This window comes from Alligator sinensis, unplaced genomic scaffold, assembly GCF_000455745.1.
Source record: "Alligator sinensis unplaced genomic scaffold, ASM45574v1 scaffold612_2, whole genome shotgun sequence".
Taxonomy (NCBI): domain Eukaryota; kingdom Metazoa; phylum Chordata; order Crocodylia; family Alligatoridae; genus Alligator; species Alligator sinensis.
The window spans coordinates 2,146,756-2,159,913 of record NW_005842085.1 but is presented as its reverse complement, the minus strand read 5'-3'; the positions used below and the strand labels follow the sequence as shown (position 1 = coordinate 2,159,913).

General features: G+C 43.0%; 1 protein-coding gene across 1 annotated transcript in view; it reads right to left on the bottom strand.

The window, feature by feature from the left end:
- RP1 (RP1, axonemal microtubule associated) overlaps positions 1–13,158 on the bottom strand; it is a 306,042-nt gene that overhangs the window by 49,380 nt on the left and 243,504 nt on the right. The window contains exon 45 of the mRNA XM_025204493.1: positions 3,280–3,532. Coding sequence (XP_025060278.1) covers positions 3,280–3,532 — 253 coding nt within the window. The remainder of the gene's footprint in view (positions 1–3,279; positions 3,533–13,158) is intronic.

Sequence of the window (13,158 nt, the reverse complement as noted above, 5' to 3'; positions counted from 1 at the left end):
CAAAACACCCTGCAATCATTTTCAGCATGGGGATGCTCCTACACATGACACTGGGGGCTGCTGGAGTGCATTAATTTCCACACTCCAGCAGACTTGATTAACCTTGCTGCATGTCTATAGGGGCCCAAAGGTCTGGAAGTGAATTCATGGGTCACGGAGTCCAGTCCGTCACTATTGCAGACAATCACATCATATCATCCTTTCATAAAATCATCAAGCTTCATCTTAAAACAAACAGAAGGTATTACCTATCTCATCTTAAAGCAATTTAGCTTTTTTTTGCCCCCACTATTACTTTGGGAATCTGTTTCCAAATCCCATGCTTTTGAAGATTACACATTTGATTTTGCACCAGCATTGCCCCTTCAGCTTCAAATAGCGCTATTTTCTTCTCTTGTGCTTTCCCCACTGATGTCTTTGTAGATAGCAATTGTCTCCACTCTCAGACGTTGTTCTATTAAGCTAAACAAACTGAACTGTTTTAGATTCTACTCCTAGTATAGGCCATGACGCCCCTTGAACCTCTTAGCAAATCTCAGTAGCTATTTACATTTAAATTAGTCATTCTTGGAAATAGATTACTAGAATTGTACAAAGTATTCTAAATCAAGCTTTACTAATGCCATGTGCAATAGCATTATATTTCTCTGTCTTTAGTGGAAAGATCTTGACTGATGCATCCTAGGGTTATGGTTGCCATTTTCTACATCTGCATCACATTGTTAGCTCACTATCATCCTGTGATCAACCAATATTCTCAGGTGTCTCCTCTTCTGCCATTTCCACCTGACAAATGTCCTTCTTGTACCTTATTATCTTATTAATATCTTATTAATAGTTACTAAGAGAATGAGTTTGCCCCTTGTAATATAATATTCCATTCCATTGCTATTACTCTAGGGCTCAGGGTCTTCTGCCATATATGATATTCTGATCTTCCTCTATATTAATAATACCTCCTAACTTCGTATCATCAGGAAATTCACCCAGTGAATTCCTCCTACTCTGTGTCAATATCACTAAGGAAAATATTAAATAAGAGCAGGTTAATTCTTGAGGAACTGTACTAGTTACATCTCCCTAACCCAATGGTTCCCTTTTGACCACAATTCATTGTCATCAGTCTTTCAGCAAGTTCTTTACGAACCTTACAGTTTGTCGTATAATTATTATCCTATCCAGCTTAATTAATAATTTTCTACATGGCATTGTACCAAATGCTTCACTGAAATGCGGCTACATGAGATATACATCATTTCCCTTTCCTAACACATCAATTATCAAAGAGAGATACCAGCTTCGGGTGGCATGGTTTACCTTCAAATATATCTCAGTTGCATTTTATCACATTTCTATTTACTTCCATGCCTTTAATTATTGTTTCCTTCAAAATTTGCTCTAAAACCTTGCTTGCAATTGAGTTGAGACAGATCGGCCTAGAGTTGCCGTAATTCCTTTTCCTCCGTTCTTAAATATAAGTACTTCATTCACTATTTTTAAGTTAAAAACACTTTTGACTTGACAGTTATTTAAAACTCTTGCCATTAGAAGTGTGATTTCATACCCTGGTTCTTTTGGAATTCTGGGGTGAACTCAAGAATTAGCCAATCTCCCCAGTTTAAGTGCATTAAGTTGTCTGCATTTTATTTACAGCTTGGATACTGTAATGTTCATTGGCACTTTTTCATTCTCCTTAGCCATCCTGCCATTGCCCCCACTGTCAACACTGTCACCCTATCAAAAACTGAGGCAAACTATCCAGTTTATTTTGGGGTATATGTAACAATTCAGCTCAGTTCCATGTATAGTGCACAACAGCCCAACTTCTACTTTCCCTTGTCTCTTTTTTATTAAATATGGCTGAGGAACCTTTTGCTATTTGTTTTAATTTTCTTTGCAAAGCCTCATTCAGCTTGACTTTTAGCAGTTCTCACTTCATCTCACCATTTCCTGACCTTTAAGACAGGCTCTCTTCTTACAGCTAATATAATTTTGAGGTAGTTATGCATCCAGAACTGAATATCACTAGTCATGGGTGTTGAGAGAGAGCCCGAATCTGGATTTGGGGGACAACACTACATTCTGGGTGCAGTAGTAATCATTCTTGTTTTTAAAATGGCAACTATTTTGATGGATATTCAGAAATTTAGGAGGTTGTTGTTGTTAACTATTCGTTTTATACACATATTTCCAAGCTGTTCTGTTTCTGTTGCCTCAGCAACATTGTTCCTGTAAACTGGAACAGAAAGCTGCATGGCAAACATGCAGCAAATACTGGACTTATATATTACTTCCTGAGCTTTAATCAAAACATAATTTGAAAGGGAGCATCCCTAGGTGACTTTAGTCACTAAGTTATATTAAAGCACTGCAGAATTTGAATGTGGTTCCTAATGTTCAGATTGGTTAGGTCTTAGCCTGCAGTGTGGTCTGACATTTCTGGTTTAGGTGCCATAAGCAGACCTAGAGTAATATTTTATTCCCTTTCAGAAGTATTTAAGGGATGGGGGCAGATATGATATCCGTAGAGTCATTCACAGGTTTGAAAAGGGATTTCAGGAGTCATCCCCAGCACAGATGCAGGATTCATTATTCTTAAATAATCCCAGACAGAAGCCTTATTCAGCCTCTTCCTGAAAATCTCCAGTGAAAGAGATTCCACAATTTGGTATAGTGACAAAGGATTAAATACTTAATTCTTTTCTTTGTCTAAACTCATTCTGAAGTTTAGTTTTCGCATTTCACATTTTGAACAGAATTATGGTTTCCAGTCAACCCTAACCAAAGTACTTGTGAGAACTGTCACTGCAGGTGTATCATTTAAAAGAAAACACAATGTGAATAATGGCAAAAGCCATTGACAAATATGTGAGCATATGGGAAAATCTCACTGTTCTAAAAGAGAGATTTTTGTGTCTCTTCATGTGTTCTCATCGGTATTGCAAGAGCCTTCTGCTCCGCAGTTACAACCATATGGAACAACCTACTTTCTTTCTGCCTCATTAACAATATTTTCATACCTCATCTAAAAGCCTACTTTCTGTATTGTCTATATTTCTTCATCTCTCTTTCTGTATGATTACTGGTGTTTTTCCTCCTAACTTTATAACTATATTTTCATCCTTGAAAATGCTTAAGACGACACTTGTATAAGAGATGCTACACAGAACAAAGTTGTACTATTCTTCTACTGTATTTTTAGTTTCAATGGACTCGTCTTGGGAAAATAAACATAATATACAACAAAAATAGAAGTGTGAAAGGATTTTGGCAGCTCACCCCAAATACTTCCTTTTAACTGCTCCTTCTTGACTATTCCAAGAAGTCTCAGCTCTCGTTGAATCTGTCCATCACCAACTCCGCTGTCTAACCATTCTTGGCATGAGAAGACGTACTGGATGTTGTTTTCGCCTGATGCCTGGATGGTGATTCGGTCCAGATACCATCCAGCTCCGTAACCCACATGACTGTGCTCAACAAGCATTTTCCTTAACATTCCAAAGTCTACTGCTTTCATGATAAAGGTATTAATCTAAGCGGGATAAAATTTCAATGACTGACACATAACTGATGTCAATAATTATTAATTATGTATCTGTATAGACATATACAAACAAAGATTGTTAGACAAAATAGATTAGTTTCCTCAAAGGATGGGTCTACTGATAGACATAAGTGAATATTTATGTTTGGAGATCTCACTATTCAGGAAATATTTGGACACTTGAATCTGCACATTTTCTCAATTTCTAGCTGGCAAGTCCATCCTCCTACTGGTGAGAAATAGAGAATCTGCCATTGGCTCCTCCATCTGAATTACTCCTCGCTTGAATGGAGCGAAAGAATGAAGCATTAATTCACTTGCAGAGGGCCCTCACTGTTGAAAGCCCAACTCATCAACCCTTTCACCATAATCCAACTAGAACTCTATGGAGGAAGAAGGAATGGTATAGATCAATACCAGAAAGCATCTATTAAATGGGACTTCAGATTATATAGGGGGCTTTTATTCTTAAAATGTTTTAAAACTTTTTTAGAACTTAATTTGTCTTATTTCACAGATGGGAGGAGACATCATATTACAAAACCACCAAATAGAAATACCAACAAACTATGCAAACAGAGGACGATACTGACAGAAGAAATTAGAATGAAGACTGTGCACGCATGCAAGTGAGAAGTGATGTGCTCTTTAAATGTACATAGACATCTGTTTAAATATTGCTACAGCGACCAGTAAACAAAAACTGAACAGCAATTGCACAAGTGCATGTTGGAATAAATTACATGAGTGAGAGAATGAATGTGTTCTATGTGAAAGAAAATATGAGCAGGTGGGTGGATATATGGGCCTATGTGTGGGTGACATTAAGACGACCAGATGGATAGTAGAAACAGGCAGTGTAATTTTACTTGTTGCCAATGACTATGTCATCAGGCAGGATAAAACATGAAGACCAGAAAGCATCAGAAGTGGAGATGAATTTATTTATTAAATTATGTCATCCCTAGTTCATCCTCCTTCATGCATAGGATTACTCCCTATAAATTTGCTCAGAAAGAGGAAACAGAGTTGTTATTCCTATCACAGCTTCAGAACTTCTGACATTTTTACCTTCGCTTATCCATGATCTTCCCCAAACAGTTACCATGGCAAATCACAGCCTTTAGTATAATGCATAAAAGAGGCCCAAAATAGGAGTTAGCTGAGAAGAACATGTTGTGAATAACTTTAGGAGCAGTGCCTAGCATTTTATTTGTATTCTTTGCAGTTTCAAGATTAATCTAATCTTCTTGTCAATCTATGTGACCCTTAACTTAGAGAATCTAGCCTGCACTGGTAATATTCATGTTCCTTCATTGCCACCTCTTTTCATTTGGAGACCTATCATCAGTTTCATTCTTCATGACAATAATTGATAGTCAGTAGACAACAGTGGTCACAATCACCCATTGTTATCAAAGAATTCTCCTCATAATGCAATAAATTACCTACTTTCTCAGCACTAGCAAGAATGTACTTTTGTCTTATGTCATTATACTTCTTTTTTGTTATTTTAGTTTTTTTCAGTGTAAAGACATTCAGCTTTGCATTTATGCACTTCATTGGAAGTGTAATTGATGAAAACCAAAATGATTTTATTTAAATTGGCTTGCCTGATTTAGATCCAGCTTTAGCTAGGCAAAATTATAATTTCCCACTCATTTAACCAATGTAACCAGTGAAATGTTAGCCAGAAAGATAATTACTTAAATAAATATAAACCAGCTTTACTTTCTGCAGTTTAATTAAATTGATTTTAATTATTTTATCATGCTGTTATGATAGAAATGTATTACTGGTAGCTCATTTAATTCCTTTGTGTTGTGCAAAAAACCCTGTTCCTTGGTCTTCTTTCTAAAAAGATATAAGCAAACCTTGCTGCATCCTTCAAACCAATTTTTTTCCCCCCTCACCTACCTTCCCCTTCATATTCCAGTCTTTTCTCAGTAAAGGGAGATGAGTCCACTTCTTTATTTCCTTCCAGAGTTTGTTTATTTCTCCTTCCTCACCTCCCCTTCCCATGTCTGCTATTTCTGATATAATTCGGTCTCTGAAGAAAACAACTTCTCCTCATCCTTTTCATCTTCCATTGATTTGCCCTGTCACTCTGGCCTTGCTCCTCACTTTACAGACATTCTTATTAATCTCTTTTTCTGTTGTATCTTGAGCTGACATAAATCCAAGATGTCTAAAAGGACGTCCATATCCTTTAGTTACAGCAGGGGATGGCAATCTATGATCCATGGAGCCCATGGATCTAGTCTATAGAGCAGGATGTCAGTAGGATTTGGCAGTGTGGGGGTGGAGGAGGTAGTTGCCCATGCTGTGTTACACTGTACTGCACTGTGGTCTGGTGACTGGGCCCATGCTGTGCCATGACTGGGTAGCAGAAGGAAGTGATGGCAGCTAGGTCCTAGCACCAGCCCACCTTAAATCCAAGCTGAGTCATTCCATCTCACCACTGGATCATTTACTGATCCCTGAGTTAGAGCATCAACTCCCCTCTGCCCACCTAAGCTCCTTAGTCCCCAAATAAGTCACTTTATTATCTTTACTAAGTCACTTTCCAATCTTTACTATACTGCTTCGCATACCTCACCCACTTGACTGTTTTACTACAGCATGAAGTCAGTTTCCTCTAGGTTTTTAATAATCTTCATTTTTTCTGACAAATCTTCCTCCCCTCTGCCTTGGAATTCTTCTTGAACCACAACAGCCTGTGAACCTGTTACAGCTTCAACTGTGTAAAGGTACAACACTTCAACCTCCACAACTGGCCTATATCCAGTCACTCCTGATTCTGCTACCACCTGCTATCAAACTCCTATTTTTCAGTTATGAGCCTTTTCCAACATATATGCTGCCCTTCCCAACAAAGGCCAAGGGCAACTTACATTAAAAGAAAACAATTTTAAGGGGCATCAGGTCTGCTTGGTGACCTTGGACAAGTAATTTCACCAGTTGTTTTTGTTTTTCCCAATTCTAAAATAAAGGTTATAATACATATTTTTCAACAATTGTGATGACACATCCTTGTTTAATATCTCTTGACCAAACTAAACTGTCTTATTTCCTCTTCCTTTAGCAAAATATTTCAGATAGAATAATCCCTTAGATAAGAGGTTTTCTCAAAAACCCAGTTCAGTCTCCTTAGTACCATTCTCTTTATTTTAGACTTTCTATTTCTTTCAAGTGCTCTCAAATTTTCCCCTGAACTTTCCTTTTCTTCCTATAATTCCTGTCTGCAAATATATTTATTATTTCCTATAATATCTGTTCTGTAAGTACTGCTCCCTTGATTCTACCTCATCCCTGCTATTTGTAACAAAACTCATCTTGGTCATCAGGAAGGACCTCAAAACTGAAAACAAAATCCACTGTAGTTCGGGTAAAGGGGAAAGGTCCCCTGCTGGAATGAGAACTATTAGTACACTTTTCATTATACTGTCATTAGTTAAAAACAAGAAAAAACAGTGGGAACAGGTAATAGGATCCAACACTCTTCCCTTCCCAACTAAGAGCCCCAACCACTAGGCTACAGTCAGGCTCCTTCTCATGCGCTTACTCTCTTGAACTCCAGATCACTTGTATTTTTGGCTGCGCATTGACCCAGCTTCTTCAACAGGATGGATGGAAAAGGTCCCTGCTTACCATACTGTATGGCCTGTTGGTCAGAGCACTCTCCTGGGAAGAGGGAGATGTGGGCTGAACTTGTACAGATTGAGGTATGCCTTATATATAAGTCTCACACTTCCTAGAAGTGTCACCAGGCTATTATGCAAAAGGTGAACACCATGATCACCCTGACAGCATCTACCTTTAGAAGAGCTATTAGATACTCAAGATACTATGTAATGTCTAATGTGCAGCTCCACATCTGGCACGTAAGCTCCATAGGGAAGAAAATAGCACACAGTCCTATGCTTAAAGTTTTCTATTGGCTAGTTCTGGACTCCTGTGGGCTCTTCTGAAATTCTCTTTGGAAGTGCCCAATTTCCAATGGTGTTTGTGTAGAAAGCTGAGGCAATTTTTAGCATTACAAAAATAATCTGTGAGAGTATGCACATGTGTACAACCCCCACGATGGAGTGCTACAAAGTGACCTCAGAGATGCTTTCCAACCAGTGAAGCAGCTGTGAGCGCAGAGCCAGCCTTAGGGGTGAGCAACATGGTCAGTCTCCCAGGGTGCCATAGTCAGGAGGAAACCACACACACATACACACGTGTGTGTGTGAGAGAGAGAGAGTGTGAAACCTGCACTCCAGGAGCATTCTTCTCTGCCCCACCATGGCTAATCCCTGCCCCAGGCAGGAGGAACAATGCCAGGCCAAACCACCTGCTGCCTCCAGCCACTGCTCCTGATCAGAGAGTGTCACCCAGAAGCTAATTGCAGTTTTGTAGGCTGTCAGAACCAGCTGCTTTCTCTCCCTTCCCCTTGGAGGCAGGGATGAAGAGAGGACTATGAGATACTGGGAATCCAAAGATTACCCCCGTAGAGCTACATGTAGTACCACATGCGAAGTGGACAATTACAAACCACAGCACTACTGAATTTTCTCTTTGGAAGAGGAACATTTTTGGAGAGGATCTGCCAATTTTGTGACCCTGGAAATGGCATGAATATCTGAATGCTCTCTATTTCTAGTGCTATAAGGATGTTTGTAGTGCTACAAATATAGATGTCCATATCCCGAACTGCTCTTTGGAAACATATAATAGCTGCCTTAGGGGTAGGCAATGTGGGTAGCCAAATGTAATACAGAACAGCCTTACTACTTTACTGAATCTCCATCTTATACATCAGAACTAAAAAAACCTTCTTTGTTTACCCCCTTTCCTATACCTCATTCTCTCCTCCATCCCCCATTATTTAATAGTCTAAACTGTATTATTAAAGAGCTTTGTAAAAAAGCTTATATTAAAGATCAGAATGAAAGCTGAATCCTAGAAGTTTGATAGCAAAAAGACAGATTGTTCTAGAGACAAATGGAGGGAGTAGTGGAGGGTATAATGGTATCTGCGATGTGGGTTGGAAAAAAGATCTGAAATTAAAATGTCAAACTGGGTGATGAAAGTAATATGAAGTCAGTAGTATTGTTTTTCTTAGTAAGAAGTCAGAGACAGAGACCAGAGGTTAGGAGGCTGTTAGAAACAGAACCATAGAAAGTTAGGGTTGGAAGGCACCTCAGGAGGTGATCTAGTCCAGCCCCTGTTGCAGGAAGGGTATTCATAACCTCACCTAAAACAGGTATTATATTTAAGATGCCTTATTTTGTGCTGTTTGACAATAATACAGTTCACATGCAGCACAGTGCCTAGGCTAAGTAGCTTGCCCTATAGCGGTGCCACTTCTCTTCTACTCCTTAGCAGTCTTGGGCTAGAAATATGCACTGCCAAATTAAGTGGATCAGCTTTCCAGGATGTGTTAACACAGTCGATCCACTTCATTGGGTGAAACACATGTTGCCCATCGCCTTACCCATTGAGACTGAAGGACAATGGGTGACCTGTTCATCCATGGTTTTAAGGGTTTAGTCCTGGGTACCCTGGGAATTCCCATGCAAGATTGACCCCCTTAAGCCCTAAGAGTGCCTGCCCAATGTTCTCTACTTAGAGTCTCACCCTTGTGATCTCTAAAGCATATCTCTATAACTAGAGAAATTCAAAGTTTCTCCATGTATGGAGATGTGCCCTGAAGATCCTGTGGGTGCATCTCTATAAGCAGGGAAACCCACGCAGATGTTCCCAAGGTTTCAGGAGCCTGATCCTGTCTGGGAATTCCTGGGGTGTTCAAGAATGGCCCCTTAAAGCCGCTGGAGCATCTGCATGGGGTGGCTTGAAAGCACAAGCAGCTCCAAACTGCCAGCATCTCACACCATAAAATAAACGGAGGTGTTGTGCTATATAGCAGTACAAATTGAAACTACTTTGTCACAGCCACAAATTTGGGGCATTTGTGGTACAACAAGGGGTATGTATATCTGTTTGCTTGGTCTTTGTGCCACCATGAAAGATTTTAGGGTGGCACAAAAGCAAAAAAAGGTGACACCTGCTGCCACCTTTACAGTATTCAGAACTTTGCTGTTTTGCTTTGACCTAAAGGGTGGGGGTCAACTTTTTCAGCAGGCATGACACAAATTAACTCCTCCTCTTATCCCTTATCTGCTGCTCTGCTTTCTGTTTCATACTTGTGCTCCCTGCCTGATTTCCTACTCTACTTCCTGTTTACATTTCTGTGCTCCCTGCCTGATTTCCTGCTTTGCCTTCTGCTTCCTGCTGTACCTTCTGCTGTGCTGCCCATCCCCTCCCTGATCTGGCATATGCCACATGCACAGAGGATGTCTGTACTAGGGCTGTGTGAAGCTTCAGTCCCCAATTCGATTTGGTGGAGATTCGGCATGATCTGATGGCCAAATCTCCAAATCCGAATCAAATCAGAGGACCCTTTAATCTCTCTGAATCGAATCAAAACCCTCCAAAATAATTTGGAGAGGTTTGGAAAGATTAGGAGATTTGGACATAGACACAGCTTTAAATATTTTTTCTACATACCTCTAGGTAGCAGGCGGCTTGTGAATGCTGTGATACTGGGGCACATGGACTGTCCCACAGAAGCGCAGGGGGCTTCCCAGAATGCTTGGCAGCAGACCCAGAAGTGGACCAGAAGCACTTCAGGTCCACTTCTGGGTCCACCGGGGAGCGCACTGGGGGGGGGTTCCCTGCAACCTCCAGCTCAGCGAGTGGTGCCTCCTGGGTCTGAGGGGGCACCCAGGGTCCCTCCAAGGCCAATTGCTGAGCCAGGGAGGCATGAGGGAGGGAGGGCATGCTCCCTGGCAGACCTGGAAGTGGACCAGAAGTACTTCCGAAAGTGGACCGGAAGTTCGCCGCCAAGCACGTGGACCACCCCCGTCCCCCCTCCAAATGGGTCTGAGGGGGCACCCAGGGTCCCTCCAAGGCCAATTGCTGAGCCAGGGAGGCATGAGGGAGGGAGGGCATGCTCCCTGGCAGACCTGGAAGTGGACCAGAAGTACTTCCGAAAGTGGACCGGAAGTTCGCCGCCAAGCACGTGGACCACCCCCGTCCCCCCTCCAAACCTGTGCTCCTGTGGGATGCTCTATCCACCCCAGCATTGCAGCATTCATGAGCCATGCTGATACCTTGAGGTATGTAGAAAAAACATTTAAAGCTGTGTCTATGTCTGAATCGCCGATTCTCTGAATCAGCATCAAATCTTCAGATTCGGATTCGGCCAAATCGAATCAGGGACAGCGATCTGAATCAATGAATCAAATCACTGTCCCTGATTCAGGCCGAATCCGAATCTGAACTGAATAGGGCCCACTTCACACACCCCTAGTCTGTACCATTTGTGACCATGGTTGCCAAGTGTCCATAAATTTGCAGGTGCTCCATAAATAACCAGGATAAAAATGCCTGTCTATAAATTCAGTATGAAAACTGTGCCATCCATAAATCACAAAGCAAAAACAGCTCCACAAAATCATCTCTGTAACAGCACAGAGCTGCCTGAAGCCCTGTGGCTGGAAAACATGTTGGTCTCATTGTTGAAGTGTCCATGGAGCACAGTAGCACTACTTGGTGTCCGAGCAGGAGCATAGCACCTTAAAGGTCACTCTTCCAAGGGCTTTAGGTTTCTTTCCCAATGGCCCCACCCACCCATGTGCTGGTGCTGCTCTTGTTGCTGCCTCCAGTCTGCCACAGATGAGCCTATGAACTGCACTTCATCACCAACCTCCTAGGTACAGAAACTCATGGACTCAGCATAGACATTGGAATTCTGACACACTACAACCTGACAGACATCTGACTCCCCAGGTACCTCTCCACTTTTACCTGCTACATCCTCCTTCCCTACCCCCTCCCCCAGCCTGTCCCACACCCCCTGATGCCTCCATTTCCATTTTCACTGATTGGCTTGCTTGTCTGCTTTGCATGCCAGCTTCTGGCTTCTTTACTATTCCTTCCATCCAGGAACAGCACACACACCAACTGCAGGTGCTTCCTCAGCCTGACGAAGGGTTTTTCAACCTGAAAGCTGGCATCCCAGGCAGCTAAGCTGAGCTCACCTGGAGCCTCACAACTCCACTGCAACCAGCAAGCCTCAGACCTGTCAAAGATGTGATGGATCTGGGCTTTCCACAGCCAGGATTGTGCATGCGTGTGGTAGCTGGAAGTTATGGCACCTCCTGCTTGCCTTTCACCAGGGAGATCCTTGATCCTGGCATTTCCTGGGGCTGCTGCACCACTTGCAGTCCCACCAAGTCTCCCAACCCTGGCAGGGTGCAGTTTTAGTGGTCATGCCCAGGTCTTGGGGTCTCCTTCCTCCCCACAGCCCCTGTCCATACCTCCAAGTTTGTCCTGGCACAGGAGCTCAGCAGGGACATGTTCTTCCCCTACTGGCTGATGATGCAGTGAGTGCCGCCTCCAGCTCTGAAAGTGGGGCATTAAATGGTTTGGAAACCAGAACCAAAAGAAAATAGGTGTGGACAGAGTGAGGAGGGTGGCACTCACTCTGTCTACACCTGGAGCTTGAGGTACCTCAGCAGCGGGAGGTTCACCTTAAGAAACACCAGCTGCTCCACCAAACCAGGATCCAAGGAGGTGCGGTGGGGTGTCACTACATCACCAGCAATGCTGAACACCCTCTCACTTGAAACAATGGTTGGTGGACAGGACAGGTGTTCCTGGGCAACCATGGCTAGATCCACTGTGACCACCACTGCCTCTGCTTGTACTTGTATGGTTTCTGTCCAGGCAGGACCACTCATCACTGAGGCTTCAACCCAGGTCTAGGTTTGGCACTGTGGGGACTGTGGCTTGTAGGTTCCTTCCAGTGACAGTCAGGTTGGGGGGTGCCTGCTGTGCGAGTGGTGCCTCTCAGGGAACAAGCAAGGAAGTTACAGGAGGAGGTGGTGAGGCTCTGAAGCATCCTCCCCCATGAGGAGTTCATCAATTTGATGTTGGAGGAGATCTCCAGGACTGTGGAGGAAGAACTGTCAGGGGCAGTGCTAGAAAAGAGAGAGGACATGGACTCCCAGGAGGCTGGAAACTGGGAGCTTGTGACCTCAGGCAGCAAGCAGAAATCTTCACCTCTACCTGCAGAAGTTTGGCTGGAGAACAGAAATGCAGCCCTGACAACAGACAGGGAGGAGCACATTCCATTGCTGGAGAAGGACAGGATAGGCCTCACCAAGGTGGGAAGAATCGAGACAACCACCACCAAGAAAAAGTGACGGGTGGTGGTGGTTGGAGACTCCCTTCTGTGGGTGATGGAGGGAGACATCTGCCAACCTGGCCAGTTGTCTAGGAAGTCTTCTGCTTGCCCAGAGCCTGGACCTGAGATGTCACGGAGGGATTACTGAGACTCATCCAGTCTTTTGACTACTACCCCATGCTGCTCATCCATGTGTGCATGCAACAAGTATCTGCTCTAGGCCAATATAAATGTGGCCCGCACACCTGTTCCTGGGGCAACCGCCCACCTTCTCACCTGCCATGCCTGATGTTAATTAGCGGGAGGCTGCCCTTTTACTGCCCCGATGCCAGGGGGCGCTATCTGCGGCTCCGTTTCCTCCCCTACACCTCAGCCCATG